A 25,899-nucleotide genomic window follows, 5' to 3' on the forward strand; every position below is an offset into this window, starting at 1 on the left:
CCTCAGTTCTTTGTTGGCAAGGAACATGAGAGATGAGATGGTCATTTCACAGCTCAGACTTGGACACATTGGGTTAAAGAATGCATGATTTATAATAGGAACAGACCATAAATGGGACTGCGGTGGTGAGGCTGAAAGAAAATAACTGATCCAAAAGCTCCATAAGAACAAAATGAAATTGATTTCTTTCAAAAGAACTCAAGATTTTAGAAGCAAGCTCTTGGACTAAATTCCAATAGCTTTGCTATTCTTCACACAGATGAGCAGTTGAAGTATTTTGAGTGCCAACTGAGTTTTCTGTTTTGAAAAACATTCATCCTGCTCACATGAAGCTGTGTTTGATAGGATACAGACTGTTGCCACAGGGAAATTGACTTTCTTCCACACAGGCCAAAGAACTAGGTTCTCTCAACTCTTCATTCTCCTGTAACTACTTCATCTGGGTTTCGCTATACCTTTTTCCTTCACCTGTCTAAGTGACAGGTAGCCACCTACCTGAGCCCATTCCCACTGTTTTGACATTCTGAAAGAGAAAGCAACTCAGCAACGCCGTTTGTCATCGCTGCAGCAGCAGGCCAACCCCTCAAGCCTTGTCACAGCGTTTGCAGCAGTAGCCCGGCACCCAAGCTCTTCATCAGTCTTCCCACATGGCCATGTTCGCTCTAAGGTTCTTGGTTGCTTGATGCCAAGTCCTAGCCTGCTTCCAGGGTAACCAGAAGCAGGACCCTGTCTGCTCCTGTACTGAGGATGAGGTAGGTGCTAGGTATAATAGGTCTGCTTCTGTAGCTGGTTCAATCTATGCCATGACTCCCAGAACCAACCCCAGACACTGGGGTTTGAGCCAGCAACATAGTAGACTGAGCACCCTGCACCCATTCCAGTTCCAAAGGTGAAGCCAACCAGGCCACAGCCCCAGCTTCCACGGTTGTTGGTTTGGCCTGCAAAAACGGAAAGTCCTGTGGATGTGCCTCAGCCAGGACTGATCTCTTTGCCAGTGTCTTCTTTTTTTGTGCCTGTCCCGTTTGGTTCTTTAGCCATCACAATTATTGTCTGAAGGCCAAGAAAGATGCCCAAAGTATTTACTTTACCAAATGGATCATCATGGTCCATTTGATTGACCTTTGTTATTATTATTTATTTATTTCATTTTATTTTCAGTTGCTACAGATGGGACAGGCATGACTGGGGGATAGGAAGGAAAGAAAGAAAGAAAGAAAGGGAAAGGAAAGGGAAGAAAAACAGGGGAAGGAGGACAGTGAGAAAGGGCACTTAGAAAAAAAATCCCGTGGATCAACTGTTGAGAGAAAAAAAAGAGAAAACAAGCAAAAAAGAGAGCAACATTTTGCAGCACTCAAGACCGACAGCGCACAATGTGCTTTAAGGTAGCAACCAAGAACGGTGTAGCTTGTGTCTGTGAACACCCGTGTGTACACCTGTGTGGATGAGCGCGCTTATATTGAAAAGGTTTCTCCATGTAACGATCTGCTAGATGATGTGGGGAGCCATAGCCCTGGGTTGATCCACCAACTTTCTCATGATCATCCTCACCCCATGAGGCAAGATCTTGCATGGAGCTGCAGACCGAGGGCAAATGTCATTTCATATTTCCAGCGGTTAGGGCACGACCCCGCCCAGAGAGTAGACACTAGTGGTGAAGATGAAGATGGAGGCTTGGATGGAGCCTGAGTAACATGGGAGAGGTGGAGATGGATGGGGAGGAGGTGGGAGAATGACAGATGAGCAGTGGAAGTACGTAGAGTGGAAGTTGATCGGCCTGGTGGGCCCAAAAATGATTCAACTTGACCTGTGATTACAGCAATGAGCTTGACAGCGTGGGAAAGTGGAAGTGATGTACACCATACATTAGCCATCAAACACCTGGGAAGCAGATAGATGTTTGACTACAGAGATTTCCTATTGAATGTACGCATAAGTTTCAGTTACTGGAGACTGCATGCCCTGCTGAGCACGCCCAGCCTGAAGCTGAGCCTGCCTGCAGTTCTTTGTCATGTCATACTGACTGTTTGTATTGGTGTCTGCTCATTAGCTTTTCCTTTATTTATGTCCTTTGTTTACTGTTGAACTGCTGCTTCACCAAAATAAAGTTTTTTTTTTCTGTTTATTTACTTCATTTGACAAGTCTGCATTTGCGTTCAGAAACAAACCCACCGCACCTCTTGACAAGAACCACAGGAAATGGACATTACACTCTAAAAAAATAAAATATGAGGCTTTATTTGTTGAGCTCACCTGGATTGCCTGTAATCTTTTTTTCATTCTTCATTTGACACATTAAAAAAAAAAAAAAATCTTTCTGACAGTGCTCATAATCACTGGTGGAGAAAGTTTTTAGATATTATACGTTGTATATTAAGCCACAGTTTCAAACAACCAGCATTTGTACGAATAATTCATGTGCTCAGCACAGCTCTAAACACTCGCTTTCATTTTTACTGAGCGCAAATAACTTAGAAGTAATCAAAGTAACATTTGTTTCCAATTTATATGAAGCAAATGCAGTAATATTCTTTTTTTTTTTTCCTATCTATATCATTTTTTTCATAAAATATTTTTTATTAAATATACCCCCATCCGCTCTATAAGTCTCTTGTAGTTCAAAGAACAGCTCACAAAGGCAGAAGAGGTGATGATGAAAAGAGGGAGGACAGGGAGGCTGGGGCTAGAAAGAGATAAGACTCTAGTTGTGTGCGTGTGTATGTGTGTGCACGTGCATGTCCTTGTGCGCCTGTATATGTGAGGACCAATGCTTCAGATGTTGTAAGTGGGGATGCTTTTGACAGACCTTCAAAGCAATGTTAGAAAACAGATTCTGAGTTGACAGGCTTAGACTCAATCAAGTTAGAATAAGGGGCACTTATTTGGGTCCACGTACAAGTAGAAGTACAAATATGTGTGTCGTGAAGAAATGGATGTTTGATGTTGTGTAATAGTTACACATAACTGAACTTCAGTTACACTTGATGTAACAATGACCTCTCTCAGAGCGATTTATATTTTATGATATAAATCAAGTAATAAAAACCTCCTTATTATATCACGTTTGATTGATGACTGTGTGCACATACTATGAAGGAATGCTGTGAGGACACTCTTCAGTCTTCATTTTTCTGGTTTCATTTTAATAGAGAGAGACAAAATATTAACCAAAAACTGAGAAAAAACACATTACATAAAAGTTACAGTTTGCATGGCACTGAATGAAATTACTTTTTAATCCTCAAACAAAATGTGACTCACTACTTAGTTGAGAAACCCTAGCAGTACTCAGCCTTTCTCTTCCTCCAAGCTTAATGATTCGAGTTGATGCCAAAGATTTTGGTTTTGACCACAGTACTTTCTCCGTCTCTAAATCAGAGACAGAAGTAATTTAATAATCTAAAAGTTCAAAGGTAAGCTGTAATGGGTCTAATTTGCTATTAATGTCAGCTTTTAATACCATACATTTCTCGAGACATCACAACTGATTTAAAAGCTATCGGTTTAAAATCAAGGACACACATACTAGTCAATTTTGTTTTTAACCCTTGCTTCGATATTAATGACTTAGAATCACCCAAGGTACACGGTACTTGCAATCAGCATACCAGCATCCCTGCTTTTTTCTCTATATAATGAAACACATTTGCCTGGAGGTGTATCAGAGAGTGTGGTGAAGCTCTTACCGTTCCAGCATGCAGTTGTTCTTCACGTGTGAAAACCTGGGCTCCCGGTGTGCATTGCAGCTAAACGTGAATGCTGTCATACAGAACTACATTCCCTCAACTCTCTGGGCAAGTAAAAAGGTCTTGAAGATATCAAAGTAGTTCAGTGTCAGGGTGACATTCCGTTGCTCTTACTCTGAGCTGTCAGCATCACTTAACATTCACAAATATACAGATAGAACCACCTCTGCTTTTTCCTGAAGGGACTGTTCCGTTTGCCAAGGTAAAGGAAAAACCTTCCACCTGAACCTGTGAGCTGACAGTGTCTCAGTAACTTCACTGCATGAATGTGCCAAAGAAAATTCCCTTTTCATTTTTAAATCTGAAACGGTAAAGTGATGAGGAAATGATGGAACAATATTAAGCTTCAATTATATTTCTTGTAGTCAGTGATGCATTGTTGCATACCTACAGCAAAAGCAGTTGATAATTAGGGGTGGGTTTTGATTATCGATTCATCGATTAAAATAGATTCTAGCTTGGATAACGTGATATCGATTCATTAAAATCCTGAATCGATTTTTTAACATAAATTTATTTTGCCCGAAATGCCAGAATCTCAGGTTAAACCTCACATTTTCAACCACCAAACAGCTAAAACAGTAAATGAGAGCAGGTACACGGATTCTGCACAAAGACGTAAACACAAAGCGCGGACCCGCCGAAACATCAGAATCAGTGAGATGTCACCTTTCTCACCCGACGGCACGGACACGATCGGCGCCTTTTTGCGCTCGATTCTGAGGCTGCAGGTTTTTATCTCTCTCCAAACAATATTGACTGAACCAGCAGCAAAAGAAGATCCAAACTACGCTTCACGTAAGCATCGTGTTAAGTGACGGCTGTGTGCAGACTCCAGAGACAAACGTAAACTGAAATAGCTTTAATGCTGAACGCAAACATAACATAACTGGGGAAAAATCAAAATAAACTTACACCGGTGGACTGACAGAACACACAGCTATAGGTAAACGGTAGATAGCAACACAGACACAAAGAAACACAGGGCTCAAATACACAGAGGGAGCAATCAGGGAATGGGTAACAGGAGGGAAACACAGCTGGGGCAAATCAGGCCTAACGAGACAAGGGGAAGCAAAACCAGACACATTAACATCAGACATGGACTTTCAAAGTAAAACAGGAAACCCATAACACAGACTGAACAAAAGACACAGACTCACATGCAGGCACTACAACAGAGGGAACAGAGACGTGGGACCAGGGCAGACACAGACACTGACTGGACACGGGGATATAGCAACTAAGGATACACAGCGACGCGAACTAGACAAAGGGATACAGCTGACAGGGGAGACAGAGCAACTAGAGAAGACAGAGACATAAACCATAAGACAGAACTCAAAGAAACCAAAAACTAGAAATAATAAATAATAAACTCAAAAACCCTGGGTCAACGACCCAGGCATCCTAACACATCGTCATGAATTCCCTCTTACTTTTGCTGTTTTGCTTCCACCACAATAAAAATCACACTCCATGCAGAGCTCTCTCTCTCTCTCTCTCTCTCTCTCTCTCTCTCTCTCAGTACTATACTTCAAGAACAATTTCCTGTCTAAATCTCTGTTTTCTGCGTTATTCGCATGCTTGTCACGCATCAGTCTACCGTTGCTTGCAGCGCTGTCGGCCGCTGTTTGTTCCCTTTTACTTCCGAAAAGAAAGCCTCATTTCTGCTGTTCAATGCTGAACAAATGTAAACTTTAAATTATGCAAAATTGCAAAACGCTTAGCTGTGTCTCTAATAAAAGCTCTGTAGCTTTGCTCTGCTTCCCTTCAGCAGCATCAGGTAATGTTCATATGTTGATTAATGGTTTTCTTTCGTTTTTGATCAACTGCAGAATATTTTTATAAAATCCCAGGCCAGGAAAATCGCCTTCATGTTTTTCTGTGTTTTATCCTCAGTTACTTTGACACAAAAGCATCTGCTGTAATGCTTACACCTTTGATAAAGTCTCACAAGTGTCAGTTTTCTTTTTATAGATATAAAAATATGGAAATGTACTGATGCATGATCTGAATTATAATATTTCTGACTGTCTGAGGCAAAATTTCCCCAATTCTAATCGAATTGAATCAGGATCGAATCGATTCTAGAAATCAGTGACGATACCCAGCTCTATTGATAATAGTTGACTTCTTAACACCAAACAGGTCATTGGCAAACCACTTACACTTACAGTTAAGATTATAGTGCATGCTAGCCATTCGATTTTGAAAAAAAGCATTCATGGGTATTTTTCAGTTCTTTTTAACATCCCAAACGAAAATCCCAAACAGTAAAGGAATGGAATTCCAGAAATGCAGAAAAATATATGGAGAAACATTTAGGCACAGAAAATAGTACTACACAACAAAGGAGTAATAAAAACAGCTATTCATTTTAAGTCACACTGAGGGAAATCAAGGCAAGAGGATAAAAATGTGGGGAATAAAGAACAGGTAAAAGTAACAATGGGTAACAAAACTAGGAACAAGACACAGATAGAAATCACTGTGAAATAACCTAAACAGAGACAAACAAGCCTTGGCAAAACACAGAAAAACATCAGGAAGGCTAATAAACCCCAAGGATAAAAAATCTGAACAATACTAAACACGGAAGGTGTTTGCAAATTACAAAGGTAACAAGTAAAAAGGCTACAACTACCAAGATGGCGCCGCGTATGGATGCCCTGGTGCTTCAGTGCGTTACTTTTGTCTTGTTTTTGTGCATTTCTTCTGTGTCTGGGCACTCCTCTGGATATTCTTACACCAGAGAAGAGCTCCTTAACTGCAGGACTACAACGCCTGTGGATTTATTTCCAATATTTGTCGCATCTGCGGCAGATTTACTGCTGACTCTGATCAGGAAAGTGAGACGTCGAAAGAGAGGTAAGCGAGCCGGCGTACTCGTGCGTTTGAGGAAACGCGGACTGAGAACGGCCCTTCCTGGGATCTTCCTTTCTAATGTACGCTCACTCTGGAATAAGATAGACGAACTGGCCCTGATGAGAAGCATGAACAGAGACTTTGCCTCCTCCTGTGTCTTATGTTTTACGGAGTCGTGGCTCAGTGAGGACATCCCGGACTGCGCGCTCAAGCTGGAGGGCTTTCATCTGCTGCGCGCGGACCGGCAGGCCGCTCTCTCCGGTAAAACCAAAGGTGGAGGTGTCTGCTTCTAAATCAATAGTGGCTGGTGCACAGATGTAACAGTGATTGCCCAGCACTGCTCTCCCTCTCTGGAATATCTTTTTATTCACTGCAAACCGTTTTATTCTCCGCGGGAGTTTGCTTCATTCATCCTGGCCGCTGTTTACATCCCGCCAGACGCGGATGCGCAAACAGCTCAGTGCGCACTCGCAGAGCAGATTCTCCACACGGAGCGGACATACCCGGACTCTCTCATCATTGCTCTTGGGGACTTTAACAAAGCCAATCTGAGCCATGAGCTTCCGAAATACAAACAGTATATTAAATGCCCGACCAGAGAGGAGAGGACATTGGATCACTGCTACAGCACGATCAGCGGGGCCTATCGCGCGGTGCCGCGCGCTTCACTCGGACTTTCTGACCACGTCATGATCCACCTAATCCCCGCGTACAGACAGAGGCTGAAGCTCTCCAAACCTGTCGTGAGGACCAAAAAACTGTGGAGCAACGAGGCTGTGGAGGAGCTTCGCACGTGTTTGGAGACCACAGACTGGGACACACTGAAGGCTGCTTCTAACAGCTTGGACGAGTTTACGGACACTGTCACCTCCTATATCCACTTCTGTGAGGACAGCATTGTGCCATCACGCACCAGGGTGAGTTATAACAATGACAAACCCTGGTTTACCCCTAAACTCAAAAAGCTGTGGCTGGAAAAGAGTAAGGCGTTCAGAAGCGGAGACAGGGACTGCTACAGAGAGGCCAAGTACAGGTTCACTAAAGAAGTGGACATTGCCAAACATCAGCACTCTGAGAAGATGCAGATCTCAGAGAATGACTCGGCCTCTGTGTGGAAAGGTTTTAGGAATATTACAAACTACAAGCCTAAAACCCCCCACTCCACTGATGACTTGCTCTTGGCCAACACCCTTAACGACTTCTACTGTCGTTTTGACGAGCCATCAGGCAGCCTTCACACCTCCAACGACCCCAACAATAGAGGCACTTTGGACACTCATTCCCCCACCTCTCCCCCCTCCATAGAGCCATCACCACCTTCAAACTGTTTACCTGCAACACCCGCCCCCTCACCCCACACAAAAGAGGATTTCACACCACCTCCTCCGACCACAACTCTTCATATTCATGAAGCAGATGTGAGGAAGCAGTTTAAGAACCTGAATGCTCGGAAAGCTCCCGGCCCAGACGGTGTGTCTCCTGCCACCCTCAGACACTGTGCAAACGAGCTGGCCCCAGTGTTTTCTGGCATCTTCAACTCCTCACTGCAGGCATGTCATGTGCCTGCCTGCTTCAAGTCCTCTACCATAATCCCTGTCCCCAAGAAACCTAGGATCACTGGACTAAATGACTACAGACCCGTGGCTCTGACATCTGTGGTCATGAAGTCATTTGAGCGCCTAGTTCTCTCCCATCTCAAGACCCTCACGGCCCCCCTCCTGGACCCCCTGCAGTTTGCATATAGAGCCAACAGGTCTGTAGACGACGCCATCAACATGGCCCTACACTTCATCCTGCAGCATCTGGACTCCCCAGGAACCTACGCCAGGATCCTGTTTGTGGACTTCAGCTCTGCCTTCAACACCATCCTTCCAGACCATCTCCAAGCCAAGCTTTCCCAGATGAATGTGCCTGATCCCATCTGCCGGTGGATCACTGACTTCCTGACGGACAGGAAGCAGCACGTGAGGCTGGGAAAGAATGTCTCGGACTCCCGGACCATCAGCACCGGCTCCCCTCAGGGCTGTGTTCTTTCTCCTCTGCTCTTCTCCCTGTACACCAACTGCTGCACCTCCACCCACCAGTCTGTCAAGCTAATCAAGTTCGCAGATGACACCACCGTCATTGGGCTCATCTCTGACGGGGATGAGTCTGCCTACAGGAGGGAGGTTGAACGTCTGGTGTCTTGGTGCAGCCACTACAACCTGGCGCTGAATGCCCAGAAGACAGTGGAGATTATTGTGGACTTCAGGAAGCACACAGCCCCACTCCCCCCCATCATCCTGACTGACACCCCCATCACCTCTGTGGACTCATTCCGCTTCCTGGGTACCACCATCACCCAGGACCTGAAGTGGGAGCCCACCATCACCTCCGTCATCAAGAAAGCCCAGCAGAGGATGTACTTCCTGAGGCAGCTGAAGAAATTCAACCTGCCAACACGGACGATGATGCAGTTCTACACTGCAATCATCGAGTCCATCCTCACCCCCTCCATCACCGTGTGGTACGCTGGAGCCACTATCAGGGACAAACAGAGACTGCAGCGTGTTGTGCGCTCTGCTGAGAAGGTGATTGGCTGCAGACTCCCATCTCTGCAGGACCTGTACACCTCCAGGACTCTGCGGTGTGCAGCCCGGATCTCAGCTGACCCTTCTCACCCTGGACACAGTCTGTTTGACCTGCTCCCCTCAGGCAGGAGGCTCCGGTCCATTCGCACCAGAACCTCTCGCCACAAGAACAGTTTCTTCCCCTCTGCTGTTGGACACATGAACAATAACCACACGACTGTCCCCGCCACTAACACATGACCCTACGCTGTGTCACTGCATCATTTCATGTCTGGCACTGATCACCACCTGCACTCATGTATATATCTTTCTACGTAGCACTCATAATTCTTACTCTCTTGTATATATGTTTGGCACTGATCACCACCTGCACTCATGTATATATCTTTCTACGTAGCACTCATAATTCTTATTCTCATGTATATATCACATGTATATCTCATGCACATATCTTTCTTTCTACATAGCACTTTAATTCTTATTGTCTGCACTGAAGCACCGCAGCAATTTCCTAATGTTGTAAACCTCAACATCTGGCAATAAACCCATTCTGATTCTGATTCTGATTCTGATTCTGATTCTGATACAAATATTAAACTAAGAACTCTAAAAAAAAAACCCTCATAACAAAGACAAAAATTATAAAAACTAATAGAATATAATTAATTCAATTCTATTTTATCTTATTTGTATAGAGCCAAATCACAGCAGCATATATTCCAAGGTGAAAACCCTATAATAGTAATTAGGAAACTGAAAACTCCAAGCAATGAATTAGAAATTCCTGAAATAAAGTAAAAAGGTAAAACATCAAATTTAGTATAACTCTGAAATGAAAAGTCAAAATATGTTAATTGTAAGGAAATTTAGCGTAAAATGTGAAATAAAGTCAAAGTTGAGGAATTGATGGATTTTGCATGTTTCTAAATCAATGTCTTTCCTGTTTATTTATGTTTATATTTAAAATTTTGTGATGTTGATACTGAAGAGGAAAACAGAAATCCTTCAACTTTCTGCTTCTGTAAGTGTCCATGAGAGTAAGTGTGTTTTCTATAGTGTTCAGAGATGCATGGAGCAGAGGCAGACTGGCTGACGTGACCTTGTCGCCTCCATCTGCAGTCACCCTCCATGTTTAGTCTGAACATATATTCAGCACAGTATGTATAGACACATATAGAATCACACAGACTGATTGCCAGCAGCACCGAGGCCTCCTCCTTCACCTCCATCTGTCTCCTCCACCACCCTCCATGTTTGACTGACAGTCAGGCTCAGGTGGAGATGAGGGGGTGATGAAAGGGGCAGAAAGGGAGAAAAGAGAAGGAGTCAAAAAGAGCAAAATCAAACTAGCTGACCTGAAGCTCACAAAACATTGAAACACATTATGTTAGCCCTACTGTCTGAAATGTGTTTTCTCATGCTTGCTTGTTTGTTTGTTTGTTTGTTTGTTTGTTTGTTTGTTTTGAGCTCCACATGGGCCTGTATTAACTGCAAACATTTCATTCGGTTTATGTTTTTAACGCTGCTCTTTGTCCTTCATCTGTAAATCCTTAAATACACAGTATAGTATTTGAAAATGTCTTTATTTATTTGGCCTTTAAATACAAGGATAAACAAAAACAAAAGAAACAAAACCATAAAGGACAGTACAAAACATCATATCGAATGGTGAAAGGTCTCACAAATCAAAAAGTAGTTCATTCTTTTCAAGCAATCAAGGTTTGTCAATGCTAAACAAAATGTTTAATACATATTGTGAATTTATGTCAACTCTGTGTGCTTCAATAAAAAAGGTTCTGTCCTATATCCTGTTGTTTGTTTATATTTTTATAACAAAATGAATTTCATTTACAAAAAATACATTGTCTCTTCACAGGTTTGTCTATGATCAGACTGTCTAAGACCAGTTCTTATATTTGCTGATTTGATGAATGTTTAAAGAGAGTTTGCTGTTATTTTTAGCTATATGCAGGTATCTTACTCAAGGTTTATGAAAAGACTCAATTATAATGTCTGTGATGTTTGAAATATCAAACTGCAAAGGAGGGATCATCACAACATTATAAACAATATACATGTTATTCTCCCATTGGGCTCAGTTTACTAAAAAACGAAAAACATGGCATCTAATTTCACTGCTATGTAGATGACTCCCACATTTACATGCCACTGACATGTAAATCCATGACTCCTCTAAAGGCTTTACTGGACTGTCAAGGGTAAACACATCGGTGGCTTTATGTTTTCTTAATTAAATGATGAGAAAATGATGAGAAAACACAAAAAAGGATAAATTTTTCCTTACTATTTTAGAAACTGGCACTTGATTAGTCATGAGTAGCTATAGGATAAATGAAAAAGGAAATGCAAAAGTTGAGTAAATTTGAGTAGTTGCTGAATAAAGAAGTTGAATAAAAATATCAAGGGGAAGGGCAAAAAATTGAAGATAAAATGGAAAACAAATCTAAAATGTGGAGCGCAACAGAGATGAAGGATGAAATAAGAGTAAAGAAGTAGAGAAAGATTAACACGGCGAGAAATCATCATAAAGGAATGAGAATACGAAGGATACAGAGTTGAAAATGTAAGAAGTGAGGGAGAGTGTTGGAGGTATATTTAGGAGAGTGACAGATTGTGTTCATGTGTTTGAATCTCTCCATCTCCATCTTTTTATCTGTCTGCTCCCATCAACACCTTTAATGATAGACAAGGAGGAAGAGAGGGAAAAAAGACTAAGAGGAGGCGGAAATATTTTCACTGTCGTCTGTCATCCCGAACTTCCTGTTTTTCTATTTTGATGGAGCTCCAGGTCAGTGTTTGGATCTTTTGGAGTGCAAACACAGTGGGAGGAGCAGAAGAAGTTTTAGATTGACTGTCCCTTTAAGAGCGCCTCTGACTGGATAAACAGATGGTGACAAATTGGTGCACGAAAGGTTACTTTGAAATGTCTATCCATTAGAACAGATGAAAACTGTGATGCAACCAGACACATCATCATAAGACTCAACTTGAAATGATTTTATCAATAAAAAAGGTTACTGTTCAACCTATTTCATCAAATAGATGTGATTTGAAGAGAAAGTAATGAAGAGCAGTTTTCTATTAACATACTAGTGAATTTAGTTTCTCGGGGTCTTGTTCGCTAGTGATGGGAGAAGGGAGCTGGAGATCGACAGACGGATTGGGGCTGCAGCTGCAGTAATGCAGACGCTGCACCGGTCCATCGTGGTGAAGAGGGAGCTGAGTGTAAAAGCAAAGCTCTCAATTTACCGGTCGATCTACGTCCCTACCCTCACCTATGGCCACGAGCTGTGGGTAGTGACCGAAAGAACGAGATCGCGGATACAAGCGGCAGAAATGAGCTTCCTCCGAAGGGTGGCTGGCCTCTCCCTTAGAGATAGGGTGAGATCCGGGAGGGGGCTCAGAGTAGAACTGCTCCACATCGAAAGGAGCCAGCTGAGGTGGTTTGGGCATCTGACAAGGATGCCCCCTGGGCGCCTCCTGGGTGAGGTGTTCCAGGCATGTCCCACCGGGAGTAGGCCCCGGGGCAGACCCAGGACACGCTGGAGAGATTATATCTCTCGGCTGGCCTGGGAACGCCTTGGTGTTCCCCCGGATAAGCTGGAGGAGGTGGCTGGGGAGAGGGAGGTCTGGGCCTCTTTGCTTAGGCTGCTGCCCCCGCGACCCGGCCCGGATAAAGCGGATGAGGATGGATGGATGAATTTAGCTTATGTCGGGGCTTGCTCATCTTGATCTTTCATCAGTCAAGCTGAGAAGTCTGTACAATATCATCATATTATATCAGATTTTTACAACACGTTTATCATGCTCAAAAACATGTATTTTATCCTCTCTTGCTTCTCTCACCCCAACCGGTCCCAGCAGGTGGTTGCCCCTCCCTGATTCTGCTGGAGATTTTTTCCTGTTAAAAGGGAGTTTTTCCTTCCCACTGTCACCAAAGTGCTTGCTCCTAGAGAGAGTCATATGATTGTTGGGTTTTTCTCTGTATGTATTATTCTAGGGTCTACCTTACAATATAAAGTGCCTTGAGGCGACTGTTGTGATTTGGCGCTGTATAAAAAAAACTGAATTGAAAAACAATATTTCATCTCTAAAACATTCTTAAATGCTGTCAGCCAACATCATCTTTGACTTCATTTATTGCCTTGTGGATCAAAACATTGAATATAAGGTCATAGTAAAAACTATTACCATAATATAAAAACAAACCCAATGAAATGTGTGTAGAAAATGTAAGCAGACTAGGCTGAAAAAGACTGATAATGATCATTTTTATTGTCATTATTTAAAGAACACAAGGTAAATAGAAAATATATAAGCTCAAATATTAGTGTGTATTGCAACTACCTTTCTCATATTGTTACTCATAATACTTTAAATTAAATGTCACATGTCTCAAACAACCTCTGAATACAGTATGGAAGTATACATGATGCTGTTCTTTGTATATTATCCGTGAAGTGAAGAAAAAAAACCCCAGCTCAATAATAAAATTTAATGCATAGAAGTACTTCAATTGGTGATTATATGATTAATTCTGAATTTTCTTAGACATCTTTTATAAAATATAACTCTAATTAGTGTTTGTATATTGGAAACAGAGCATTTGTTTATTTTGTATTCCCTTTGGCACCATCTAGTGGTCATTGTGAATAGCAGTATTGTTGAGGAAGTGAGTTTGTGGAGAGAGCACAGGAAGGGTTCTCTTCTCACAGAGAAGACAGATTCTCAGTACAATAATCCTTTGAATCCTTCCTCTAAACCCCTCAAAAAACCCAAATTCATCTATAAGTCACTTGTTACTTTCAGTTATATTACCATGTTAGTTCCATTACTTTTCTGGGATTGAGTACTTTATCTCTGATCGTGGTTGTTGTTTGTTGACAACTACTGTTGTCAGCAAGTACTGTTAACAACTGTTTAACAAGTACTGTTAAAGCTGCTGAGCTGAAGTATTTGATTCTTTTAATGATATGGATTTTTTTGAATTTTTGCTTTTGTTTTCAGTTATACAAAAGCATACATATCTTTGCAATTACATTTTCCCAAATATAATACAACGGTCTGTTCACTGGAGGATATAATACTGACAAACATATTTAAACTAGAAAAAAAAGGCAAAGAGATAGTTAAAGCAAAAGCCAGCACACGCCTTGACAGGTCATCAAAGGGAACAAGAAACAAGGGAAGAACAGAGTATAGGTAATGACTACAATTCATAGAGAGGTTGTTAAACCTGGAGTTTTCTACTGGAACAATTTTCGATGCAAGTTCCCTAATCCTAATTTAAATTAAAATTAAATTTAATGTAGGGCTGTCCACCTACTAAAATGTTAATTGTGAGGCTCAGATGGAACAGCGGACATGTGCTTGGTGGATGTCTTCACATTAAGTGGGTGACAGGAGAGCCTACATTATCTCTAACCAGTGTGAAGTGAATGCATTTAAGTTGAGCAACTAAAATGATTACAGATATAATATAAATCTTAAAGATGAAAAAATGATAGTAGCTAACAAGATGTCACACACTGGTTTCTTTTTGTGTGTGTCTCCACATGTGTGTGATTCAGAAAAGTACTGACAGGTGTCACAATCCAGGAGGTGAAAGAGGCACTAAACTGAAATGTCATTTGTGAAACCAGTACAGGGTGAGACACCAGTCACTTTGTGTTATTCCAGAGGTGTGGACTCGAGTCACATGACTTGGACTCGAGTCAGACTCGAGTCATTAATTTTATGACTTTAGACTTGACTTGAAAAAATGTTCTAAGACTTGTGACTTGACTTGGACTTTTACACCAATGACTTGGGACTTGAATTGGACTTGAACCGGTTTACTTGAAAAGACTTGATATTTTACCCCAAATATAAAATTTAACATGCATATTATATAGAGATTGAAAATGTGACGTCATTCACGGGTAGAACCGCAAAGGATTCTGGGAACTCGTGGCAAGCGGTACTAGCGCACACACACAGCGATAAAAAGAAACACAAAAATGTCAAGAAGCTGTTGTATTATTAACTGCAATAGCCGGTCGCATGACAGCCACGGGAAGCCGACGGGTAAAGAGATCGGTTGTTATCGGATTACGTCGTTGAAGAGAAATTGTTCGAGCCATGTTTCCGAAGTAACAAAGAGGCGACGGATGGCCTGGATTGCAGCCATTCAAAGATCAAATATAACGTCCCAGAACACTCCAGCTCACATGTTAGTCTGCTCCAAGCATTTACACGAAGGTCAGTCTGCTGTTGTAGTTAATGCGTCATTTTTCTTAACATAATTGGTGATATAGGTTACAAGCAAGTCTGGCGCTGAACAGAAATGGTCGCGCTATGCTCCTTTATTTATTGTGCATAAATAGTGAATTGTCCTGACACAATATTGCGTTTCGCTTCTGTTATTATGGTACATTGACAAAAACATATACTTTTATTCACAGGATAAAACAGGTTTTTTGTATCACTAATTGTCCAGTACGATTACAGCATACAGTATTATTGTCACTGCTACATTTCTGTGATGCTACCAGAAATTATTTCCACTACTAATTAATTACCGTTGAGCTCAAAGGTCCTATTAATAAACGGTTAAGGAATGTGTATTTATGACGACGATTTGTGAGACTGGTAAACTTATGATACGTACGATGGTCTTTACTTTCTACACGGTGCATTTCAAGGTCCTGCACCCATCCGTCGGTAAACTGTACCTGGGCTTGTTGCAGTGACCTGAAGTTACTAAACTTCATGAGTGTGTGCACTCACTCCAAGAACCGTATAATTATAAATATGCATATAAATATGCTACGATGAGATAGCTGACTTCATCTAACTAGCAAATGTTTTCCAGGCTACGTTGGTGATGCAGTTTTTAAAAAAAAATGATATTTAAAAAAAAAAATCATTTATTTATGTATGATATTTTTGTCATGCGATTTCAAAGCCGGTCCTACAACCGCATCCAAGAATAACATGCAGCTTATCTCAGAACTGTCGGTGAAAATTATTCTTGGAGCTAGGTTTAATTGAGCTGCATTTTAAAGAGGTGCAATTTCACAATTTGTGTATATTTTCTAAGTTCACTATTTTGTCATGTGTTGAGAAAAACACAGATTAAAAAATTACATGGTCTAATATTTACATTTAGCATAACTGCAACATGCTTTTTTTCGTTTTTTTTTTAAAGACTCGAAATGACTTGAAATTCAAAGTTTCAGACTTGTGACTTTACTCGGACTTTTACACCAGTGACTTGAGACTCGACTCTGACTTGCCTGACATTACTTGAGACTTGACTTGAGACTTGAGGATAAAGACTTGAGACTTACTTGAGACTTGCAAAACAATGACTTGGTCCCACCTCTGTGTTATTCTGATTTGTCACTAGTTCTTTTTTTTTTTTCCTCTTGTGAGCATGTAAACAAGTTCTTCCCCAACATTCCTCTCCCAAAACTGCCAACAGCCACATACTATCTAAGAAGGTAAAATGTACCAAAATGATATCCAAAAACCCCCAAATAAGCAATCAAACCGGGAGAGAGAAGAAAGAGGAAACAACAGCAGGCAGTGTAACCCAGAGAACCAAAGACCCACAGTGAAGATCAAGATTGAGCCGGAATGTACAACAGCATCTAGAACTAGAAAACATCCAGGGAGGCTTCCACCAAAGCCCCAAGGCATGCACCAAGGCCTAATTCAGGGGTGCTCACACTTTTTCCGCATGTGAGCTACTTATAAAATGACCAAGTCAACATGATCTACCCACTACAAAAATCCAAAACATATACTTATTTATAAATATATTGAGGATTCTTTATATCTACAATGTATATACATGCATAACCGCAATATCCAATATTTCACAACACAATTAACAATGTAAATTTTTTGTCATTACCTGAGTTTACTCTGATGACTTGCACTGAATTGAATCAGCCAGGGATGCATAGTCCGGACAGTAGCTGCTGACGGCCAGCCTCAAACACACTTCCAAATGTTCATCAGTCATGGTGGAACGGTACTTGGACTTAATGATGTTCATGTGGGAAAATGATGACTCACATAAATAAGTGGAGCCGAATAATGCAGTCAAAGAGGCAGCACATTTCCTCATGTTGGGGTACTTTACTTCTGTGAGTAAGTTCCAGAACTGTCCATGATCTCTGGACTTCAGCTCAATGTCGGCTTGTAGTGTGAAAATCTCATCTTCCACTCCAGAAGAGTTCAGGTGAAATAGTTTTGCAATTTTTGATGCGAGTGAATCGACATCAGCATCTTCCCGAAAAGGATAGCACATGAAGGTAGCGACTGGCTCGAGCAAAGAAAAGTCTTGAAAGCGTTTGTCAAACTCTGACAGACAATTGTCAATCTGCTCTGTGTAGCGTGCACTGTCAAGTTGCAAACAGGCCATCCCCTGCATCTCCAGCTCTGACGCCAGGTTTTGAAAGTTTATCAAATCATGGCGCTGCAGCTTTAAAGAGAGATGTTGCATCTTTCGTTTGAAAGCATTAACTGAGCTGATCATGTTGATCACTGTTTTGTCTTTTCCTTGCAGCTGTAGATTAAGGTCATTCAACATGTTTGTCAGATCGGTTAAAAATGCCAAGTCTAACAGCCACTGACCGTCATTAAGTTGCATGTATTCTGCTTGTCCAGCTACACGGAAAAACTCCTTAATCTCCGGACAGAGCTCTCGAAATCTTTGCAGGAATTTCCCTCGACTAAGCCACCTCACGTCAGTGTGTAGCAACAACTCAGAGTGGTCGCAGTCAGCCTTCTCCAGATGTGCACGAAATAACCGTCTTTGAAGAGATCTGGCGCGAATAGAACAGGCGATCTTCGTTGCAACATTCATGATCTCCTTCATGTTGAGCATTTTAGCGCATAACGCTTGTTGGTGGATTATGCAATGGTAATTTAGGAAGTCCGGGAAAGCATCGTCCTGCCTGCACTTGGCAATAAATCCATTCAAGCGGCCAACCATTGCGGGTGCTCCATCTGTGGTAATAGACACCAATTTGTACACTGGGAGCTGGGTTTTCTCGATAAAGTTTTTGAACGACTGAAATATGTCCTCTCCTCGCGTCTGTTCTTTCATGGGCAGGACTGTTAATAGCTCTTCTTTTGCAGTGATATCAGTAAACACCATAAGAATGAAAATGCACGCCTGGGCTGTGTCACTCACGTCCGTAGATTCGTCCAACTGCAGTGAGAAACACTGGCAATCTCCGATGTCCTTCCAAAGTTGCTGGGTTAAATCCTCCGCCATGGCTTCACAGCGCCGTGTAACTGTACTTCTTGACAGCTGGAGAGCTTTGATCGAAGATGTTATTTCTGCCTTATTTTTAAAGTCTCGGAACAATGAGTCAGCTGCTTCAACGAATGCCTCTTTTACCATCTCTCCATCTTGAAAAGACTTCTTGTTTTTAACGATGATGTGACTCACCCGGAACGATGCTTCGGTGGCGGCTTTCGCTTTTGAAGTTTGTTGTGTGAAAAATGACTGCTGTCCGGACAACTGGGATTTTAGTTCCTTCACCTTTTTCTTTCTTAGCTCGCTTTTCGGCGGGAATGTAGTGTCGTATTTTCCGTGAACAGTTCGAAAATGCCGCTCCACATTTCCCTTCTTTGGCATTGCGATGGCAGCCTGGCAGATGAGGCAAACGCACTTCGAAAATGACATCGTGAAAAAAAAGTCTTCCTCCCATTCCGTATGAAAGTGATACGTTTTTGTCTTCTTACTTGGTCCAGCTCCCTCACTCATTTTTAACCCTTTCTTAGGTTTAGAAAAAACCGAGAGCTAAAAATTGGAGTTAACTCGCTGACTAGCTTGTCAGTTTTACTACACTTCGCGCCGCTGTTTGCACATGCGCAGCGACCTAAGCGTCAGAAAAAAATCCGATGTCATCTGACTGGCTTCCCTGTATCAATCAAGTGACGGGATGGATGATAGACTGGCATCTATTTTTTTAATGCCATGCGATCTACCAATACTACCTTTGCGATCGACTGGTCGATCGCGATCGACGTATTGAGCACCCCTGGCCTAATTGAAGCCAGAGAGCTCATTGTGAATCCATCCATGCAACACAAACAGCCAATAACAAGAGCCCATAGCACCATAAGAGTCACAGGACAGGAAAAAGACTCTAGGAAGGACACCAACCAGCACAAACAGGGTACCAACGCACCACCCTAGTGGCACGGTGTGACCAAGCCACACTGGGTGAGCTGCACACCAACTCCAGAGGGACAAATGTAGGAGACAAGCATCGGGCCCGCCAGGAGGACCCCAGGCACACACCGTGCAGGCCAGTGCAGCACGGGGAGGCAGAAGAGATAGGGAAAAACATAACTGGCAGGATCCACCAACCCCCACTCATCTTCTGCCACACTGCCCCAAACCTCCAGCATGGACCCTGCCCAATCAGATGCCACAGTACTGGGCATGCAGCACTACTGGCACCCAACACACCACTGCACACCATTCTCCCATGGAGCCACCAGGAGAAGCACATCAGTCCAGGCCCTCCCGCTGAGAATGACAGAGGACCAGACCCCAAGAGGACGAACCCCACCATGATGAAGAGAGAAACAGTAGGAGGTGAACAACGAAGCATACTAACAGCACAACCCCACCCCCCAGGACATTTATATCAACCATACTCCGTGTATTTTTTTCTCTATAATCTACAGTATAAACAATTTATTTAGGTATGTCTCCTAATTCCGTGATTGGGGAACATCTGTAGAATAATCTAAGTGAGGGGTGCCAATAATATTACTGCCAGGCAACTCAACCTGCAATATGCAATACCATTCTAGCCCACCTCCAATGTCTCTAGTGAATCTTGTTGTATTCTATGTAATAATTAACGACATCCTGTACAGATGAGTGCTAAGCTTGTGCTGTGTATTAAAAGAAGCACAATCCCACTTGGTAGGAGACCTGGGTGAAAATGGCCCCCGCCACCCCCAACGTCAACCCAACCCCGTTCACAGCCATCCCACTCCACTGATCCAGCACCCAAGGGATGTCATAGCCGTAAGCCGTAAGCAGCCCAGATCTCAGGGATCCACATCCACAGTGGGGCAGAAACTATAGGGACAGGAAACCATTGAAAGTGCAGAGGGCACTAAAACTTCCACATTCACCCACTGGTTTCATTAGTCCAGTTCTGAAGGTTTTTGAAGTGTTTGCTCTTTCACGATCTTGGCTGCAAAAAACACCTACCCATTGGCTAAAGACTTTTAATTGACAACTTGTTAGCATTGTTAGTGGGGGGTTAGATGCTATAACTCATCCTCCATTTAAAATGATGAAGGTTTACAAAACAGACTTAATAGACTCATAAACTCAACAAGAAAGTATTTATAGAGGTCTTGATACATTCTCAATCATCCAGGAAAATAAATCTCCAAAAGTTGATTCTGTTCATCTGGACGTAGCGTTTTGTGGGAGAAACGTTTCGTCACTCATCCAAGTGACTTCTTCAGTCTCAGCTGACTGCAGGTTTCCCCAATCTTATAAACAGTACATTTGCATAATGACTGAAACCAGCCCACTGAAGGAACAATGGGCTGGGAGGTCAGTTCTTTAATCTTAATTATGCAAACTCTCACGACATTACTCATTCCATCAGTAATGGGGGACATCTAAAAGCTGACGTGTACCGGAAACCTACACATACGGATCAGTATTTAAGGTTTGACTCTCATCATCCACTGGAGCACAAACTGGGTGTCATTAAGACGCTACAACACAGAGCGAACACCATCCCCACTGACACAGCGGCCAGGGAGGCAGAAGAACAGCACATGAAGAAGGACCTGAGTAAATGTGGTTATCCCAGCTGGACTTTTGTCAAAGCTGGAAAGGCACCTAAAGAACACTCCAGCCGATCCAGGAGAGAAGGACAATCGCTGCCCAAGCGAAAACCTGTAGTGATATGTGTCAGGAGTATCGGAGCAGTTAAGACGCATTTTTTCAAAACACCAGGTCTCTGTGGCTTTTAAACCCCAAAACATGCTGCGCCAAAAATTGGTCCACCCCAAGGATCGGGTCCGCCAACACAAACAGAGTAACATAGTGTACGCTGTTAAGTGCCAGGAGGATTGCCAGGATTTATACATCGGGGAAACCAAACAACCTCTGGCGAAGCAGATGGCACAACACAGAAGAACTACCTTGTCAGGCCAGGACTCTGCAGTCTATTTACACCTACGGGCCAGTGGACACTCAAGGATGAGGATGTACACATCCTGGACAGGGAGGAACGCTGGTTTGAGGGCAGAGTCAAGGAGGCCATTTACATGAAAAGGGAAAGACCATCTCCTAATCGAGGAGGGGGCCTAAGGGTACATCTTTCGCCATCTTACAATGCTGTGATTGCAGCCATTCCCCAAATCTCTGTGAATGGTACTCATGGCCATTGATCAGTAGTCTTTGTTCAGTGGGTTTTGGTCAGTGGTTGTTGATCAATGGTCATGAGAATTTGCATAATTAAGATTAAAGAACTGACCTCCCAGCCCATTGTTCCTTCAGTGGGCTGGTTTCAGTCATTATGCAAATGTACTGTTTATAAGATTGAAACCTGCAGTCAGCTGAGACTGAAGAAGTCACTTGGATGAGAGACGAAACGTTTCTCCCACAAAACACTACATCCAGATGAACAGAATCAACTTTTGGAGATTTATAGAGGTGAAGTCAGAAAGTTGTTTTTCTATAGACTTCTATAAGACCAAAGGCTTTTTGCACAGGTTTGGCCATTTGGTGGCCTAACGATACAGGATACTGGTTTTGGAGAGTTTGCCCATTGACTAAATTTTTCCTGCAGACCTCCATGTTTTATAATGTCTAAAATTGTAAACCACTGATGTAGTTACCTTTAGAGGTGGGGGGATGGATGTCGTATCATATATCAATGGTATTGGATTGAGACTAGTGGGATAAGATCGATGCTTTGTTCTTTAACTTATGTAGCCCACAGAATTGTGTTGAATTATTTGCGGGAAATGAATAAACATGCGTTATTTATTTGAAATAAATTATTTGTCTAAACAAACAATCCCTGAAAAATCTGCAGGTGTTCAGAAAGCTGCTTCTGACTTAATCTTCTAAGTGTTCTCATGTCAAATTGCTGCATTGAATCCCGAGTTAATTTAAAGATTCTGGTTCTGACTTTCAGAGTTCTTGGTCACGCACCAGCTTACATCAGTGAACAGCCATATGTCCCTAGTAGGTCCCTGAGATCATTTAATCATGTCATGGATCTAAAACTGCAGGGCTTTTCATTAGCTATATCTTTCTTTTTAACTTTAATTTACTTTTGTTGTCCTGTTGTACTCTGCACAAATAATAGGTACAAAGTGTGAAGTTAGCAATTCTCACAGAGCTGCAAAAATAACAGTGAACACCAGGTCAAAACAAAACTATCCTCTAATAAGCAGACACGGCATCCATTTTCATGTGGGAAAATACTTGAAGAAGTATTTCCCCACATGATGAACAGTTATTTTAAAGGTTCAAATCAAAACAAAAACATAATTTTTCTTTTCTCTATGATCCCTGTCATAATCCAGAAACCTCAGAGAAAGCTTCACAAATCTAACAGAAACTTTCTGTATGACTCAACACCAGCAGGAATCCATGGGAAAAATCTATTTTTGTTTCATTTGGCTCAAGTAACCTATTAAAGGGAGTAGAGTATGAGGGCGATTTATTAACTGTGTGTTTCAACAGCCTCACCTAAACTCTCACTGGACAGGCTTTTATTGCGAAACTTGTGATTATAAGGCAAACTATTTATTACAACATGGAGAACACTGTGTTTTTGAGCGGCCCCATTTCTGTGCTCTGTGAAATCGATCACTGATAATACTGCTTGCCCCATCTTCCTCCACAAGACCCACAGTGTTTATTTCCTGCAGCTGACATTGGATCAGCAGCAGCAGCAGGATTATCCGAGGCCTCAGAGCACACTGAAGCTCTTTGTGTGCAAATCCAAATATCACTTTGCCTCCTCAGTTACCAGATGACTTCACTAATCTGCTGTTAAGTGGTTAAGTAGCTTTGCTAGCTCTGAAGTCTACACTGAATGGAGTTATCAGAATACGAGTAATATCTGTCACGCTGGTGGCAATCAGCTCTTTTCTTGTTAACACAACTTTTATACCCTGCTGTAGAAGTCAGGTTCAGCATGCATTATGTTCTCTTACACTGAAAAGTAGATCACAAAACATTTTCAACTGGCTTTTAAGTTAGCTTTAGAGCTACTTTTTTTTGTTTCGGTATTGCTGAAAATTGCAATGATTTGTAAACATGGGGAAAGGGGGGTTAGAATGATCCAGAACAGCACTCCAGCACCTTGGGAAATTAAGTCTACCAGGGAGGTTAATGAATAATATTGTCAAAATAGGTAATTTTTTTGTGATGGCATGGATATACTCACTTTGTAATCTAGGTCTATTACAAAGGAGAGCTGGATAGTGTAGCGGTACACACTTTTGGAGCAAGTTGCAAGTTTGATTTCCACCTAGTATCCAGCAAGGGTCCTGGCTAGACCCCCCCCATGCTAAAACCAAGCCCTAGAATGGTGCTGCCATGTCTGTAACCTGCCCGCAGCTAAAAAACAAGCATTTCACTGCATGTTGAACTGTGTATCTGACAAATAAAATTTGAAAAAATGCATCTTTTTAAGCATCTCATAAAAATATCACCACATAATAGGGTTGTACCATTATCAGATCATATCCACAATAACACTGTCATCAATTTTTTACATGCTATAAAAATATCATATCGAAATATCATTACTATAACAACACCATGCCTTTATGTTTCCTACACAACAAAAAGACAATGTTGCATGTTGTATAAAGCGCTTTGAGTGCTCCGGGAGAGTAGAAAAGCGCTATATAAGAATCAGTCCATTTACCATTTACAGTCCTGGGTATGTCAGAGAGCCACATGTCAGCCTGCCACCCTGAAATGTGCTTCACCACTTGAGACAGAAACACAGTCAACTATGAGCCCGCTACACAATCGAGCACCACTTGAGCACTTGCTAGCTGGACCTGCTAGGTATATATGCTAGCTACTTTTGCTAGCTGCGCTCCATTTGAGATAAAGAAAAAACAGTGAATGGAAAAGACTGATGTATTTACACCGTGGAAAAGCAGGACTTTTTGCAGCTGGTTGAAAAGCTAAACCCAACATCCCAGGTGATTATATTATATTATTATCAATCTTACTATATGACAATATTCAGCAGGGTACTGAAGAATTACAAAGTTGCTTTAGTTATTGTTATTGTACAATGTTAAGCAGTTATTTTATACTTAAAATGCCGGGGGGCTGCCTAAGCTACTTCTGTGTTTACAGTTGACTTATTCTGGCCGACTGGATATGATCCTTAGTGGCATGCAAATTAATTTATAACTTCCTTGGTTGGTATTCTCTCTCTCTCCGTTAAAATTAAACTACCATAAAAATGAGAGACTTCATTTGCTTGGAAGTGAGTAAACTTGTAACTTCAATTATTCCCACCACTACCTTGCTGAGCCGCTGCTTTTGCTCTGAATGCTGCTGCGTCCACCTTGCTTCAGTAGATTCACACTTGAAATCAGGACATTTGTCATCAGTGACAGTAGCTCAGTGGAAAAGAAAAATGGAAAAATGCCCTTCATTTACTTGTGTAAGCTTACTAAGTATAAAGTTCGTGGACTAAAAAAGAATTAGTAACATTAAGAGATGGCGAAAGCAGAAAGCGAACATGAGAAGAGAGATTATTTTCAAATGTAAGGACTGCTCAGCAAGTGAAATTTGCTAAATTGGGAATGTAACTTTACTGTCAAAATTCATTTTAAAGTTTTTAATGATATATCATCCAAATACAATGTATTGTTGAATTATTTAACTGTGAAATGCTTTGCAAAATGAACTGAAGTATTCAAATTTTGTATTATTCAAAAATACTTTTTTACTCATTTTTCTGACAACATAGTATTTTATTCTATTGGATATAGTATTGCTATCCTATCCTATTCCAGTGTTTTTCTTCATTTTTGCTACTGTAACTTTGCACTGTTCACTTTCTGCTGTGACACAACAAATTTCCCTTGTGTGGGACTAATAAAGGTTATCTTATCTTATCTTAATACTGCAAACTAAATTGATTAGCTTGCAGTATTGTAGTGAATTTTACAATGATGCACTACTTGTCTGATAGAGGAATACAGCAGAAATGGTATACATCGTCAATGTTAAGTTACATGAAGGGTAAATGTAGTGATGACACTGATTCAGCGTTCAACCTTTTATACTAGCTTTATTGCATCTAGGGGTTGGAAAATATTCCTCGTAAAACATCTGGTTATATTTTGTTGAATTCCGTTGGCTAAACCCACAAAGAGAAATGAATGCTTCAAAGCAAAGGTCAGCTGATCACAACTTCATAAATTTTATGTGAATTATGTCTAGTTAATTCATTTCCCCACACAGTGCATCACTACACCTACTAAGACCCACTTTAACCCCTATTTGTAAGTGCACAGAATTGCAATTTACTACTCACTGCTGAGTGAACTATTGGTTGCCCGTGTTAGGAGTGGTGGTTTTAGACAGAACTAATATGTATGGTATATTTTTTCTACAAAATTATTCATTCATGTAGTAACATGAGTACTTGAAATTA

The 25,899-nt window shown here is 41.6% G+C and overlaps 1 protein-coding gene across 1 annotated transcript; it reads right to left on the reverse strand.

The window, feature by feature from the left end:
• Nucleotides 1-1,614: 1,614 nt before the first annotated feature.
• Nucleotides 1,615-18,887, reverse strand: LOC146551493 (general transcription factor II-I repeat domain-containing protein 2-like). Its single transcript, XM_085258220.1, has 2 exons — nucleotides 17,128-18,887; nucleotides 1,615-1,774 (listed from the first exon to the last, which is right to left on the reverse strand). Exons 1-2 carry the CDS (start codon nucleotides 18,885-18,887, stop codon nucleotides 1,615-1,617), a joined length of 1,920 nt encoding a protein of 639 aa, XP_085114346.1.
• Nucleotides 18,888-25,899: the final 7,012 nt, after the last annotated feature.

The sequence above is a fragment of the Mchenga conophoros genome, linkage group LG19, assembly GCF_057382185.1.
Source record: "Mchenga conophoros isolate Kocher_MC1m ecotype Shallow Benthic linkage group LG19, M_conophoros_male_GT1.1, whole genome shotgun sequence".
In the NCBI taxonomy this organism is placed as follows: domain Eukaryota; kingdom Metazoa; phylum Chordata; class Actinopteri; order Cichliformes; family Cichlidae; genus Mchenga; species Mchenga conophoros.

Coding starts and splice junctions, on each gene's coding strand:
- LOC146551493 (XM_085258220.1), bottom strand. CDS start 18,887: ATGTCATTTTCGAAGTGCGTTTGCCTCATCTGCCAGGCTGCCATCGCA. Junction 1,775..17,127: donor TCCCTGGCTGATTCAATTCA/GTGCAAGTCATC, acceptor TGGGCCCACCAG/GCCGATCAACTTCCACTCTA.